This window comes from Peromyscus californicus, unplaced genomic scaffold (assembly GCF_007827085.1).
Source record: "Peromyscus californicus insignis strain IS unplaced genomic scaffold, ASM782708v3 Scaffold_6__1_contigs__length_162567912, whole genome shotgun sequence".
Taxonomy (NCBI): Eukaryota; Metazoa; Chordata; class Mammalia; order Rodentia; family Cricetidae; genus Peromyscus; species Peromyscus californicus.
This window is the reverse complement of record NW_026294584.1, coordinates 69,624,162-69,640,689: the sequence shown is the minus strand read 5'-3', so window position 1 is coordinate 69,640,689 and position 16,528 is coordinate 69,624,162. Positions and strand designations below refer to the sequence as shown.

General features: G+C 39.8%; 1 protein-coding gene and 1 long non-coding RNA gene across 2 annotated transcripts in view; one reads left to right on the top strand and one right to left on the bottom strand.

Annotated features, from left to right (window-relative positions):
• LOC128099941 (uncharacterized) overlaps positions 1–12,801 on the bottom strand; it is a 29,149-nt gene extending 16,348 nt beyond the window's left edge. The window contains exon 1 of the long non-coding RNA XR_008214610.1: positions 12,253–12,801. This is a non-coding gene — a long non-coding RNA (uncharacterized LOC128099941). The remainder of the gene's footprint in view (positions 1–12,252) is intronic.
• Positions 12,802–13,225: 424 nt separating this feature from the next.
• The window catches only part of Skap2 (src kinase associated phosphoprotein 2), a 163,410-nt gene continuing 160,107 nt past the window's right edge, over positions 13,226–16,528 (top strand). Inside the window, exon 1 of the mRNA XM_052721033.1 lies at positions 13,226–13,492. Within this exon, the coding sequence (XP_052576993.1) occupies positions 13,255–13,492 (238 nt within the window). The 5' untranslated portion in view covers positions 13,226–13,254. The remainder of the gene's footprint in view (positions 13,493–16,528) is intronic.

Below are 16,528 nucleotides of genomic sequence, written 5' to 3'. Positions count from 1 at the left end.
CTACAGTTGGGCTTGTGAAGAAAGGTAGTTTTTTTTTTTTTTTTTTAATCAAATCCACACACAGAAACAAAGGAATAGACTCTGGAAAACACAAACCATTCTGTCAGGAGGGATGAGAGAAAGGGCTAGCAGTGGCCAGTGGTGGCAGAGGCCGTCCGTCCATCAGGTTTCCTGTTTATACACGTTCTCTCGGATGTTGAGGCCGAGTGCTGGCATCAGCTCTGTTTAGAGTCTGCTGTTGCTCAGCAAGAAGAAAGCCACTCTGAGGCTGTGGCAGATAGCTAGCCAGCCTCTAGTATCTGCTCCTCCCCCTCCACTGGGATAGAACTTTTAGCTGGACGTAGGACCACCCTAAAAAAGCACTTTGCGGATCTTTTGAGTTAGCATTGCCATATATCCCAGCTTTAACTTTTGAAATGGAAGTAGAACTGTCCTGTGGAAGTTGGAGAACCTTCCACAAGGTTCCAATTTTTGGAGCACGCTTGTGGTCTCTCTTCCCAGGCATTCTTCCATCTTCCTACTCGGAATACGGATCACCTTGGACAGTGAAACTGAAAGCTGGCATTATGAAAGAACCAAAGAGCTGGAGACTGCACAGGAATGTCCATACCAGTCCTGACTGCATACTTAAGACTCTAAAACATGAGCAAGAAGCTGGGTATGGTGGGACACTTCTGTGATTCCACCCCCAGAAAGCTGAGGCAGGAGGATTGAAAGTTCAAGACTATCCTAGGTACTTGATGAAATCCTGCTTTGGTCCACCCATCTTTAAAAAAAAATTATCCTGCTTACGGCACTGTATTTGGGGCTTTTTGTCATTTACAGGCACACCTAACTCTAACGACTATCGTAACTTTGAGATTAACTGATTCCAGGGCTTGCTGTTAAAAGACTGTCTCCAGACAACATACTGCTCTTGTAGAGAAGCCCAGCACACATGCTGGGCAGCTTACAATCACCTGTAATCCAGCTCTAGGAGATCTGACTCTCCTCTAGCACCTACACTCACATGCACAGAAACACTACTCCTTCTTACATGACCGCGCATGCACGCATGCACACGCGTGCATACACACACACACACATACACACAGAAAAATAAACAAAAATGGACATAAATAGTAAGGCAGGCAAGATGTCTCATCAGGAGAGTGCTTGTGATGCAACCCTGACAACCTGCATTCAATCCCAGAACTTATGGCAAGAGGAGAGAACCTAAAAGTTGTCTCTGACATCTACAAGTGTCTCATGGCTTGCACACGCACACACCTGAATTCACAACATATCACATACACTAATACATAAAAATAAAATTAAGGAAATACTACAGTGAAAATGCAAAGTGAGGCCTAAATTCCTATCCCAGTTGAAGTTTCTGTCATTCTTTAATGAAAAGATCAATATGTAAATTATAGCTGATGCAAATCAGTGCCTGATGTGTTCCCAAGAGTGTGTGAAAAGCCGTTTTGCTGTGCATGATATCAAAACAGCACACTTGCCTACTTGATGACATTGAGCACTAGCCAAAAGCTAGTGGAAGCAGAAAGTATTACTGCTACCAGCTAGCTAATTTTTATTAAACATTAAAGAAAGCAAATTTTTATTCCCTCTCCACATATTCAGTAGATGATCTCAGTCTTCTTAGCAAATCTCAGAACTTCCAATGGCAAGCCCTTCTATTTTCTGGTATCAAATTTCCAGACCCATCCTGTCTATCCTCATCTGGCTTCCTTTTCTGTGTTCCAAACCTATGTCTCTCCCACCCCAGGGCAACTCCTCTATGTGCGCTTTGGATCTAGTACTTGTGTCTCAGGGAATCTGCAAGGTCGACTAGTCTATCTCTTGTCTTCTCTACAGGATTATTCCTATTTGTTCCTAAACTACCTTATTTTTCCTGAAGGGTCCTGGCTAATAATCTCCTCTCCCTCTTCAGTCAGTGTGCCTCAGTACTTGCCTGAGTGATTCTCTTTTTGGTACTTTTATAGCTGACCCCATGACTGAGACTACAGGCTCCATAATTAATCAGGTTGAAGCCATATTCATTCTCCTCCAAGTCAGTTTCCTCATAGAATACCTCAATGTATCAAAACACGCCATAGTACTTTTTGTAAAGTAAAAATCCTTATAATCACGGTTTGTGGCTGCACACTTAGACATTAGCATATTTTTCAGAAATTTATACAAATTTCTATATTTGTAGTTTTGAAACCATATACATATTACTAATAATAACTCAATGAGGGCATTGTTGAATAGTTACACTAGAAAAATGTTATTCCTAACAGCCTTTGTTGAAACAACTTGTGTTTACATAAAGAGTTGACCAAGATTTCTTATGTTAGAAGTTAGTGTTTAGTTAGTTAGATGGAATCTATTGCGCTGGAAGTTAATAATACTATTTTAATAAAAGAGGGGGGCATTGTAGAGAAACATTAAATGTTTCCTAGTTATTGCAATTTATTTATTTATTTATCTGTCTATTTATTTATTTATGTGTGCCATATTAGGGACTGACCTGGGGCCTTGAATGCCAGACAAGCGCTGTACCGCTTACAGCCCAAGCTCTGCATATTGAATGCTGCATGATTATTGCTTCAGTAAAAAGAAACTGAATTTGTTTATCCCACATAAGAAAAGACTTGAAAGTAATGGGAGAAAAAAGTTATGCTTCTCACTCAAGCTCATCAGACGTATTTTAGGAGCAGACTTTCAATTACATGTCTTCAAATAACCATTTAACCCAGGCAGTGACAATGGCTGCTTCATCTGAATTTTGTGATCATTTCCTGGTTTGCTGTTGCTTAAAGTGATTACATAAAGGCAGTAAGTTCCCCAAACAATGGAAAATGTAGTACTGAAAACTTCTAGTGGCAAGTCTCTACAGATGAAGTTTCCAGGATAGAAATAATGCAGGGGACTATACATGTGTGATGAGGCCCAGGGGTCACTGTGATTAACCTAACAGCTTTCATTTACCTGATGCACAAGCAACTCTAGTGGCCTTCTTTTAGGGGCATGAGTGAGAGACCGTACTGTATTCAGAGGTTCTTACTACTGAAAGTCAACCACCGAAAAGGATATGGAATGAAAATCCAAAGCTCTTTGACAGAGATGGACGAGGAGCTCCACAAACAGCTAAGCCTTTTCACAGATGAAGCTTGGGTTGCTAGTAAGCATTTCACAATACCACAGCATACTTCTTAGAGGCCTCCCAAACGGGCATTGCACAATTCAGCTTACCTTTTTTTTTTTTCTTTTTTGGCTTGGGATATTTCTGAATTTCATCTAGAAAATTTTATTCTAAGTACAAATAAGAAAAAAATGGAGCTACTTTGACAATTACTTTAGAACTTTAGAAATTATCAGGGAAATTAATCAAGATTAGGCTGCTACAGTGTCTTAATAATTTTGATGTTGTCAAATAATATTCATTAGTGAAGCCAAAAGTTTATCGATGGTGGTGATAAAATATTGGTTTAATGCTTGAAATTTTTCAATGATTACACACGTGAGTAAGTAAACGAGTCAAAAGCATTAGTATATTTTCTGTAGTCTTATTGGCTAAGATGGTGTGTGTGCGTGTGATAGCTAACTAGCTAACTCCTCACTAATTATAGGGTTATTGAAGTCTGGCCCTTTGCACACGCTAGGTAAGCACTCTAACACTGAGCTGCATCCCCAGTTCCCACTCTTTTTACTTTTTGAGGAACGGTTTCGCTAGTAACAGAGCTTGGCCTTATAGTTTTGATCTCTTGGCTCAGCCTCCTGAGTGGCCGGGATTATAGGCCTGGTCTAAAGTGTCATTTAATCAGGATTGTGATTACATATGCTGGTTTATCAATGATTTAGATATACTGTTCAGCGTATAGATTTTTGCAAATGTGTATATTAGTTTTCTATTGCTGGTATAACAAATTACCACAAGCCAGGCCGTGGTGGTGCATGGCTTTAATCCCAGCCCCTGTGAGACAGAGGCAGGTAGATCTACACAAAGAAACCCTGTCTTGAAAAAAACCAAAACAACCCAAAAAAACAATTACCAGGGGCCTAGCAGCTTTAAAAAAACAAACAAACAAACAAACAAACAGACAAACAAACATACAGATTTCTTTTCTGGAAAGTCTACAGTGACTTTCATTGTTGAGCTAGGCCAAAGCTGAACATCAGTGCCTGCATTCTGTCTAAAAGTTCCAGTGGAAAATTCTTTCCTTTGCCACTTCTAGCTTCCAGGACCATCTGGAGTCTTTGGTTTGGGGTTCCTCCCTCCTATCTCAAAGCCATCCTTATAGCATCTTCAAGTTTCTAGGTCTCTGTTGTCCCATGTCTGGCTCTGACCTTCCCCCAGGCTCCTGGTCCTGGGTGTCAAGCATGCTAGGGAAGCATTCTGTACTAAGCCATAGCACTTAGCCTCTGCTTGCCTCTGTTTCATTAGTGGTCCACCAGAATAATCTTTCTAGCTCTTGTCTGCATTTTCATTTCGGCACTGACCTGTAATCTGAGCCATCAGGAGGCTGAAGCAGGAGGATCACAAGTTTAAGACTTGCCTGGGCTACAGAGTGAGTTCAAGGTCAGCTGGGGCAACTTAATGTGACTGTCTCAAAATAAAAGCTAAAAAGAGGGTTATGGATATATAGCTTGTCTAGCATGCATGAGGCCCTGGGTTCAATCCCCAGTGACCCCTGGAGACCACAAAGACAATTTAGTAGAAAAAAAAGGGTAAAACTTGAAACTTTTATAATTATCTATTGACTTTAGATTATACTAGTGTTTCTCAGGTTACCTTTGATGGACATTTTCTTTTCTTTTTGGTTAAACAGCTAAACTATACTGACTGCTACATTTATAAAACACAGTATCAGATACCAAGGCAGCATCAAATTACTGTTAATATTTCTAAATACACTTGCTTTCACACTCACCTTCCCATGGAATGGTAACAGTCTGTGGACCCATCTCCGGCTATAGCCTCCACCTTAAGTAACACTAACACTACCTTCCACCACAAGCCAAAGACATGAGAATTTGAAGACTCTTATCTATAAACTGTGTGTAAAAGTTAGTGTATTTTACATTAGTTCTTTCTTCTTAAAGTTAAGAAATGATATAAAGATGTTAGTTATTTCATGCCTGCCTTCTATTTGCGATTCTGTTTGTTTTTAATGGAGGGAGGTACTGGGGCTTGAACCCAGGGCCTCCTAAATGTTAGACAAGCACTCTCACCGAGCTATACCTTCATTGTGACGTGTCAAGTTTTAGACTGACATACCCAAATGACTGAAACTTTCTGTGACTGAAACTAAATCATGAAACATAATTTTCATTTATTTTCAAGTGTGAAAATAAAAATAATTACTAAAAAAATCAAACACACACACACACACACACACACCTTCACACATACATACTCCGAAACAGCAGAAGACATTTTCTGTTATCTGCTACAGGGAATTATTTCAAATATTAGCTAAGATTTATTCTTTCATGAAAAGTTGCATGCTTTTCTACTTTTTGAAATAAAAAAATTCCTTGAAAATGTTCTATATGTCTATTAATTATTTTCCCCAGTGAGCACACAGTTATAGTTCATTAGTTTATAGTTTATTATAAAAATGAGGACTATCTTTATCTAATGTGTAGCAGTCAAGTCCAGTGAGAGAACGCATGTTATTTGGGAATGATGCAGAAAGTCCCCTTCTGTGTTCCAGCAAGTTAAAAGTTAAAAATAATGCATTTACCAACACTGCCTAAAAATATAAGACCAGTTGTTTTTTTAATCGCTCTGCAAAAATTAAGGTATCTGTTTAAAAGGTCAAATTAAATGCTCGTATATGTAAAATGAGCTGGCAGAAGAGAAATCAGGCTTGGGAGTTCCTGTTCTTGTTGAGTGAGAGAGCTTAGAGCTGGGGCTGAGGCAGAGAACTCAAACAGGAAGGTCCTTGGTTTTCAGTACACACTGTGGCCTCTAGACTGCTGCACCAATGGACCAAGGCCAGTGAAGCATGCCAGCGAGAACTGCACAACTCCAGATTTCCTTCTTGATAACACTGACGTGCCTGGCACGGTCCTCACGTTGTGGATGCTGGCTAGGTGTCCCCAGTACTGACTCTGCTACTGAAACCCAGACAGCTGGAACATTGAAGCAGCCACTCAACAGGGAGAAAATAGAGGGGAAGAACGGAGATTCAAGTTACTAATGGAAGAGTGCCTTGCAAGCATGTTGCTGGGAATGAAGCTTGTGTTCTGAAAGGGGATGGCGAAGATGTGATGGAAGGGATACAGGGGAGCGGGGTGGAGTTCAGAAATTAAATGGATATGGCCAGGTATGGTGGTGCATGTCTAAAATACCAGTATTGGCAAATTCAAGATAGGCCTGGATTATATAAGGAGACCGTATCCTAAAAATAAACAAAGATAGAGGGGTGTGAGAGGAAAATATGAAAGAGTTTCTGCGTATAGTAACATCTGATGCAAATTACAGGCAAATACATAACGGGGTGCCTAAAGGCTGAGATAAACATGCCTCTATGTGTTTCTGTTTTCTCTGTAGTGGTACACTGTAGAGAAAAAGAGAACTTAGTTGAGACTTTTAAATAATATTTGAGTTTATTCTTATTGGCCTTAGAGTAGTAATTTGTAAGGCCCTACTGTTTAATATTGACAACTTTGAAAGTCACTGAAAAAAATTAAATGGCAATTTAATGTTAACAGATGCTTATGGTTATCAAATCCATCAAGACCCTTCATGAATATATTAACACAAACCCACTAAATTACTGTTGCTGTAGACAGCTTGGTATTTTAAAAATGCCTGGTAAGAATAAGGACACTGTAATAACAGCAAGGGCCCTGGTCATGGCTCACATTTTGTATTGACGGAGGGCAAGAAACTCCAGACCTGTTTCACTCACTTTATATTGTAGAATCTCTGCTAACTTAGCTATAAAGAGATCTCTAGAAATGTACTAGAAAATCTTGCTTGACCTAAATTCATGTTTTTACTTATCACAATAAAGAAACAAAAATAAAATGCCCATAACAAAAATAGCTCATCTGAGTAAAGGTTAGAGAAAATTCAGCAAATAATTCATACTGATCTGTATGCCTGAAACCTGATCGTGAGCTTAATTAACAAGGTGGCTGTGTTCTTCGGTATCTTTTCACCAAATGAGGTTGTGGGGACCCGAATTATTAAAGAGAAAGCAGTGCACGCTGTACAACACATGTCCACAGACAACTTGCTTGCTTCACACTGGGAGGCTTGGAGCCATTCTTTGGAAGAGTAATATATTTAAACTACAAAATACTGTCTCAGTTATCTTTCGTCCAAAGTTCCTTTTTTTTGTTTAAATTTGGTGATATTGGGGACTGAACCTAGGACCTCACATTTACTCGGCAAGCACTCTATCACTGAGCTATATCCCCAACCTTCTTTGTTTTTTACTTCTTATTTTAGGCAGCCAGAGCTGGTGTTAAACTTTGTAGCCCATGCTAGACAGTGTCACTAAGTGTCCAGTTTGGTGTTAAACTTTGTAGCCAACATAGGCCATGCATTTGCCATTCTTCTGTCCTGGTCTCTTTAAGTAGGTGGGATAATAGGTTGGGGGCTACCATGCCTGGCTTGCAGCATACTCATTGCAAGTACCATAAGACATGGCTTCACAGACCAAGGTTTCTCATCTAAACCCTTAGTCTCAACTGGTAGAATTTCAGGGAGTGATCATCAGGGCCACCTCAAGGATAGGAGGGCTGGGGGAAATTTAAGTCACATAAGCAGCTTTGAGTCTTATCCTTTATTGAAGGATAACTTCCTAACTCTGCGGTGAATCCGAGTAAAATATAATTTTCAAGGTCAGCCATCATGCCTCTCAAGGTAAAAGCAAGAGATTTGGATGAAAAGAATTAAAAGGAAGGGAAAAAATGTCTTCTGTGTACTTGCTCATGGTTCAAACTAACCTCATGAGCCAGAGCAGGAGTAAGCAGTCTGTGTGGAGAAGACTGCTCATTAAAGTTTAGATCATGATGAGGAAGTATTTCCTCTGCATGTTCTTAGTGAGCTGCAGGGACTAAGACTGATGAGTGACAGAAAACAACACAGCTCTGAGTTCCTCTCTTCTCAGGAGTTCCAGGGAGAAGAGAACCCCAGTGTGTAAGACTGGAGTGATCTGGTTACTTTGCTTATCCATTAATAAAATGTTTTTAAAAGCAACTTAAACTGATTTATTTTGGACCAGTTCGAGAGGGTTACAGTTTATCATCATGGGGGAGTGTGGCAGCTGTAGCTGATTGACATAGATGGGCAGCTGGTTCCATTGGGTTGGTTGGGAAGTGGAGAGCCTGGGTAAGGATTCAGTCTGGGCTATCCCCTTCTAGCGCCTCTGCTACAGGCCTGTATCTGCCAGTTAGATCCCATGTCCAAAAGGCTCCACACTTTACAAAACAGCACCACAGGTTGAAGGACCAAATGTTCAAACATGGGAATCTGTGGGGATCTATTTCATATTCAAATCATAACAGGGAATGAGACAGTCATCTTCCAGGAAGACTAGATGTAATCAAGACTAAACATGTTCCTTTACTGAAAGTAGGCTTAATTAGGATTTGGTCTCAGAGCCAGTTGGAAGCAGGATAAAAGGTCAGAAGTAGATTATCATCCAAACTGACCTCACAGCTAGGCTAGCAGAATGACTCAGCTTTAGTGTTCAGCATGCATGAGGCTTTGCGTTAATAGTTGGTGAGGTGTGTGAGCACTGAGAGTCTGGAAAGAGAGAGGAGGGTTACGATTGGGTAAGAGCCAACCCCGCCAGGTCAAGAACTGGGGAGAGGGCTCTCTCATCTTATTCCTAACTTACAGATCCTAAAGACATAGAATATCTTGGAACTCAAATCCAATCAATGTAAAACTGTTTATTCTCCTTATATTAAAATGATTACTCTAGACAGAAAAGGATCTGGGTACATACATATGCAAATAAGAGGGGCAGCAAATTGAATGGATGTGTTTGTTGTCTTGCTGTTGTAATACACTATACTGAAAAGAGTAATAATTACGGTGTGGGCTGGGACCGCAGCTCAGTGATAGAACACGTGCCTAGCAAGCACAGGCTGTGACTTTGATCTGGCACAAACAACCCAAGAGAAAGAAGGCATAACATAAAAGCTCAGTCATGAGCTACTTCTACCAGAACTTTCTGGTTCTCGAGTTCAATGTCACATCTTTTAAGGGGGATAAATTCATATGAATTCCAATGAGAATATAATTTTTCTTGTTTAATGCTACACAATGATAAACTCACATCATATTTAGAAACTTCAAATGGAAATAAAGATAATCCAGGAAACAAAACAAATCTTGGTTTCTAAACACCCTTCAGAAGCCATTACTAGGTGACTTGAAAGACAGGTTTAAGAGTTTTTCATGGGTTAAACTTAGAACTAAACACCAGCTCAGCTACTTCTTTTGTCTAAGATTCTCAGCTTACATGAGCACAAGTCTGTCTTAGTTGCTCCAGCTCTTGGTTCTTGCTCTGGAAAAGCCAGCTGCTATATCAAAAGGGCATTCATCGCCCCCAAAGAGAAACCCATGCTGTCAAGAACTAAGGCCTTTTTCCAGTGGCCAACGAGGAACCAAAGGTGCCAGCTGGCAGTCCAATGATGAGCTATCTTCAGTCAGATCCTCTCAGCTATGGTTAAATCTGTGAATGATTGCCACTGAGCCTCAAGAGAGATGCTGAGGCAGGATCATGTCAATCTGCTTGTGGATTCTTGGCCATCATAGCTGTGTAACAAAGCTGCTAACTTTTATTATGCAGAAATAAATAACAGACTCTATGCCTAAGGATAATCTTTCTTCTACATGAAAGCTAAACAAAAATCAAGATGAGAGACAAAGAAAACAGTGTCTTGGCCATTGTCAGCTTCTCTTGCGGGCACATCTAAATTCTTTGAGATAAAGGACTGTGGGCAGGTCCTCGTTCAGCAGTCCACATTTATTTTGAAAGTCATAGAGAAGGGGGTTAGTTTTAGTTCTAGGGATGTATACTTTTTTCTTTGAACTGGAGTATCTACTTCTGAGAAAACAAATCAAGAGACTTTGTAAGAGGCTAGGGTTTTTCTGTGGAATGGGATGGGGGCCTCAGCCTCGTTTGGGTTGAGATTTAAAGTTTCATTTATTTTTATTATTATTATTATTATTATTATTATTATTATTATTATTATTATTATTATTATTATCCTAATACAACTAAAGTATGAAAAGTATTATTTGATTTCTCTACTAGTTCTTGTTATGAAAACATTTGAAGACAAGAGAAATAAGGATCCATTTCCTTCAGCTTCTCTTTATTTCTCTTTCCATCTTACAACCAATGCAGTAACTTTAGCAAGAAACACTAAAAATAACATCATATACAAAGCATCGCCTAAGTGCATCCATCATAGACACAGACAAAACCCGTGTCTGAAAATGGTTTTCTAAATAGGAGAAGTATGTTTCATACAAAAAGTCCATTTTCTGTTATTGCCTTTTTGATTTGGACTACTAGATGCTATACATTTTAGAGTAATTTTAACAGTTTCTTGTCTCTTGCTAACAAGAATGACTTGTCATAATGAGCAGTGTAGACACTGTCCATTTGATCTACTCTAGAGAGCTGTCTCTTTGAAACAGAGCAAATTGCCTCAATTCCTTTGTGGAATGAGCTGAGTACAAATAAATAAGACACAAAACTAAAAAAATGTGGTCAGTTTTATCTGAAGGCAACAAAGGGCTGGGATATCTAGAAGCTCTTAATAAAAAAGTGACAGGACAGAGAATTACATGAGTAGAGTAAAGAGGGGAATAATTTTTCCTAACATAAACTGTCCACAGGATAGTTTCTTATTTAGGAAAGTGGATGATTTTGTAGTTTAATAACAGTTCTTAATTCTTTCAAGTTGGAAGATTGAAATTCACTTTTAACTCCAAAAAAGAATTTTAATTGTCAGTACTTTTTTTTTTTTTTAAATAATTTATCACATTGCTCATCTGGGTAGGAATTTTGGATTCCATTTTGGTTAAATAGACACTTTGAAGGTGTCTTTTTTGTTATTATTTTGCATGTTTTACTTCAATGGTTAAGTTTTTGTCTTTGCTGTTTTGTAAGACACGGGCACCTAAATATCCTAATTTTTCCTTTTAAAATTAGTGTTTAGTGCTGGGCGGTGGTGGCGCACGCCTTTAATCCCAGCACTCGGGAGGCAGAGGCAGGCGGATCTCTGTGAGTTCGAGGCCAGCCTGTTCTACAGAGCGAGATCCAGGAAAGGCGCAAAGCTACACAGAGAAACCCTGTCTCGAAAAACCAAAAAAAAAAAAAACAAAAAAAAACAAAAAAAACCCAAAAAAATTAGTGTTTAGTACTGCCTCTTCGAGAATTACATAAATGTCATAGTACATTTGAGTATTAATTTTTACGAGTAGCATCTGAAAAAATACAGGTATTTATTCATTTGGTGCTGGGAATTGTACATGCTAAACACATACTTTCAGCTATCCCCCAACACTGACATTTTTTGATGAAATATTAATAGAGCTATTATTCTATGTTAGGCTTAGGATTCCAGCTGGGGATGACACTTACTAAGAATTTTACTCTGTAGGAATTAGGAAATAGTAGTAAAATAGTTCTTAAAATTAAATCTCAGCACACCTTTTATTTATCTATTGGAGACTGTTTTCCATTTAATCGGAATCTCTGGGGTAGGACTTGAGAATCCACACTTTAGTAGTTTCTTTCTGTGATTCTAAGGCAGACTGAAGTATAACGAACATTGGTGTAAAGAAAGCTGGAGGGGAAAAAAAAAAGCAGGGCACAGCACATGCTGTGCTATCCTAGCACTCATGAGGTAGAAGCAGGCAGATCTCTAGGAGTTCAAGGCCAGCCTGGTCTACCTAGTGAGTTCCTAGGACAGCCAGAACTACATAGTGAGAACCTGTCTTGAAAACAAAACAAAACAAAATTTAAAAAAGAAGCTGGAGGGTACAAGAATAAGCAATTTACATTTTGATTGTAGCTTTGACACAATGTTCAGAGTACAACATTAGTACCTAGGAAAAATAAATGATAGCCACTGTCTCTACCAAGAGAAACAAAAGCAGTTAAGGTGATATTCACGTGTCATTTTGAAAATGATGTGCCAAAGGAAAGATGGGAGGTGCAACTTGGGGCATTTGAGTAGCACTGTTCCAAGCATATATTTACCAAAGTGGACACTCACAATGTTTTGCCTTGTCAGTTTCTATCTGAAGACTCCTATTAGCAGCCTCTTCTGTATTCTATAGTGACTCTGGTAGCTTCATTTTCTTTGATGACAAATATGTCTATACAATAGGTTGTAAGTAATTGTAAAGGTTAATGGCACTTCAATGTTAACATTTTAAACACACACACACACACACACACACACACACACACACACACACACACACATTTTAAAGACTCTAATGGAGCCAGAACTTGTCTTTTTGGGTTTTAGAGTAAACCTGTATGATTTAAGGACAGAAGGCTCAGTCTTGGCTGACTAAATTAAAGAAAATAGATTTTATATATTCTTCTAATCACTACTAGCAATTAAAAAATACTTATAGGTCGACAGCGGTTCCGATGGATTACTAGTGGTATCAACTTAGCTTTCTGGTGTCCGCCCCAAAAGGATAATGTCTAGAACTTCTTCCGTCCGAGCAAGGGAACTCATTCTCTCCAAGAATAGGTAGAAGAGTAATGTCAGGGCCAATCAGAAGGCTTTTACAAGTGGTACGCTCAGGAAGGACTGGCGGAAAACGGGACTTTGTTACCTTCATTCAGACAAAGAAGGCCATGCTAGTGGCGGGGGTGTGTGGAAATTTCCTGGTGGGTTACCAGACGAGGGGTTTAAACCTTGGTGGGAACGACAACTAATCAGATGGCCCCTTAACAGGGAAGCGTGAAGCCACTGCGGAGACGTTATTTTCCGGAATCCTGGAGAAAGAGTGAGGTGTGGCTGCGGTACCAGTACCAAAAATGGCGCGGACGCACGTCAAGGCCCGGTCAGGTGACACGGCTCCAATCCGCTCCCTTCCCTCTGTGGCCCCGCCTCTAGCTCCTCCCCATGTGTGGGCGTGACCTGCCCGGAGGTGATGTGGGCGTGGCCTGCCCGGAGGCGCTTTCTTTGGACATTTAGAAAGCATGGGCTACGCAAGCGCAGTCCGGCTCCAAGGCCGTTCTCCCCGCCCCCTCACCCATGGTCCCGCCCCGTTCTCCCGGCCGGGGCAGGGCCAGGCGTCCAGCGGCTGCTGGCTGGAGAGCCAGTGACTTCCTTGTTGTGAGTCTCGGCCTCGTAGCTGTGCCCCGGCTCGTAGCCCCGCGGTGCTCACCCGGACAGCTAGCGCGAGTCCAGGTCCCAGCCACAGCCATGCCCAACCCCAGCAGCACCTCCTCTCACGGCCCGCTCCCTGAGGAAATTAGGAACCTGTTGGCAGGTAAAGAGCGGGAAGGGGGCGGTGACACTGGGGGCGGGGGCGCGGGACGGCGAGCCGGCAGGGACAGAAGCGCTCAGCCTTCACCTTCTGCTGGCCGTGGGGGCGGGCCGAGTAGGGGGATCAGGGGCCAGGGTGTCGGGAGGAGAAGGGAGGGGGCGTGTATGCTGAAATATCCTGGTCCTCCCAGGAGAGACGGAGAGTTAAGAGTTTCCTAAAGACCCGAATGTGAGGGCGGAAGCTGGACAGCAAATGTTGGTGAATGCATGTGTGAGAAGTAGATGTCCAAGCACTAGTTCCTGGGTGGTCAGGCCAGTAGGGGTGCAGCTGTTAGTTAGCAAAGAGACTGTAGGGCCGCAGGTGTTGGGAGGTAGGCAGTGGCAAGGCGCTGTTTCCAAAACCCCCATTTTCTTGAACAGTCAGGTCAAACATGTTTACATTTTTGAAGGGTGCCTGGTTTTCAAATGGCCACTGCCTTCAGCCTCAGTAACTATTAAAGGGAAAAAGGGAAGGATGTGTTAAAAGTCCTACTTCCTGTGTCATGTGATGAAAGAAGTTCATCATTGCACCCTCATCTTCCCCCTTTCGGTTTTACATTCCCATTTATAGGAACTTTGAGGAGTTGAAATGTGGTTCCTCAGTACTGTTATGAATCTACTGTTAGGTCAGCAACGTATAGAGGTGTGTATTTCCACTTACGGATCAAGGAAAGCTCTATGGTTCTGCACAAAGTAGAAAATACATCTTTTTAGAGTAGCACAAGACTTGCCCATCCTGGTGGTCTTGGATACCATCATATATTTTGTCTTGTAGATGTCAGAATTAGTTTGATTGTCTTTAAAATATTTCTTCCAGTGCTGATTATGGATAATTGAATTAAAAAGTTTCTCCTAGATGCTTATGTTGTAAGTTGTGTATTTTAATTGTTAAAAAACAAGGTCATCGAAAATGTAACAGTTGGAACAATAATTTACTGTTGCAGTAGTGTGAGAACAAGCATCATAATACCTTGTTAAACTGTTGGATTGTGTGCATCATGAATAGATCAAAAAATGCAAATATGTGTATGGATGCAGACTTGTGTTTGTATGAGCATGATGCAGGGTGATGACAAACTATGTCACTCTGAGAATGCTTCTTGTCATTAACGAGTGTCACTAAGAGAAATGAGGAAAGACCTGGAAATGATGATGGAAGGAAGCATTTATTCTACTATATGAGCACTTATAAGAGAATCAGCTTTGTTTCACTATAGTTAACTTTTCCAATGCTGGAATTGCATGTCTAGAAAAGTATCTTAATAACTAGATCAAAGAAATGTTTTATTCCAGAAATGCCATTGTTTTCAGGTTATTCTAGGTCCATATGTTTTAATTAAAAAAAAATACCTGTTTAGTTTTTAAAGCTTGAAAGCTCCCTTAGTAGGCAAGTTATCATATGGATCCACAGCTATACTTCTGACATAGTATGTATGATATGGGCTATGACACCCATCATTCTCTGACCCTCATAGATTACAAGTATTTTCTGTGGCTCTCTCTTGTATCATGTAAACCAAAGCTCAGAAGTACACATTTATCTCCTAATGCTAACTTTCTGTATATGTCTGCCATCTTTTAAGTCAGAGGTTGTACTAGCACAGTTTTTGAAATCAGCTTTTTCTAAAATACATGAGGGATTAAAACAGTAAATATTTGCAGATTACAAGTTTGCATTACATTTTATTTTTAGAAGATATTTTAAATTCATGGATATGGTATATAGTAAAGGAATTAAACAAGTGAACTAGCCTTCTTCATAGCTTAAAACAACTTTTAAGTATTCAACGATGGCTGTTAAGATTTTATGTTTAATATCTTTAGACTAGATGCTCTCAATAGTTATTTCACCCTTGAATTTTACTGGAATGCACGTGGATGATTCCATCACTCAAATGTTTTGAGTGATATTACATGATTAAATATAGAATTGTAAAATTAGAGCGAAGTGTTTTAATTGATTTGGGTTTTAGAGACATTGCTGGCTTACTTAGTGCGTTTGTTCCTTTTTAAATGTAAGAAGAGGCACTGATCCTGGTACTTGTAAGTAGTTAAGGCTCTTAAAATTCATGGCACAGTGTGAATTAGATAAGGAACCAACCATTACAAGAATTTAAAATCCTCTGCTATCAGAAGAAAGAAAAATGACATTTAATTTTATGTTTCATCTGCTCATGATCTAAGTCATCATATGTCACACATGTTAAGTGTTTGCTTGATGGAAAGACAGGTGCTCAAATGTATTTTTTGTAATCATGTTTTCTCTCTGTCATTGTTTTGCTTTTTGATAGTAGCTTTAGACTACCATTTCAATATTTGCCCCCTCCTCATTTCTTTCCTCTTTAAAAAGACTGTATGGAAATGCAAAACTAAAGTTACTATTCTTAACTCACAGTTAGTAATATCCTTGAAAAAAATGACAGCATAGTTTGAACAGTTATAGTTTCTATAGCATCAATATCCTAAAAATTGAAGGCCTATAGTTTTTGAAAATAAGAAATGTTAAATTATACTTTTTAGAATAGTTTATATAACATTTTGTTGAATCAACCTTTGACCCCTTCCCTAACAATGGAAGAACAGGTTTATCTTGGATAATTAGAACCAAAGGATAGCCCTAAGTCTTGGCCATTTAATCTTACCCCATACCCAAATATTTTGACTGGGACTAATAGCAAGCATGGTCTTGATTTATGTGAGTTCTCCTGTGGCAGGCAGGAAGGTGAGCAGCTCTGGGGTGCTGCCTGCTGCTCTTGTTTGTGTGATTGCCCTTTAGATACGGGTTTGTCAGGAGTTTGCAATCAAATATCTGGACTCCTTCTCTGTGCATAGCATGACAACAATTTCAAAAGGGAAGCTAGAAGAGTGTGTTACCTTCTTGTTAATAAATTAGAAAATAAAACCAGTATTAGAAGAAAATAGCCATCAGCATGCTGAACAATTGAAATCAAGTCGAACAAACCATAACACAGTGACTATATGGTTTCAGCAAAGTGACCTT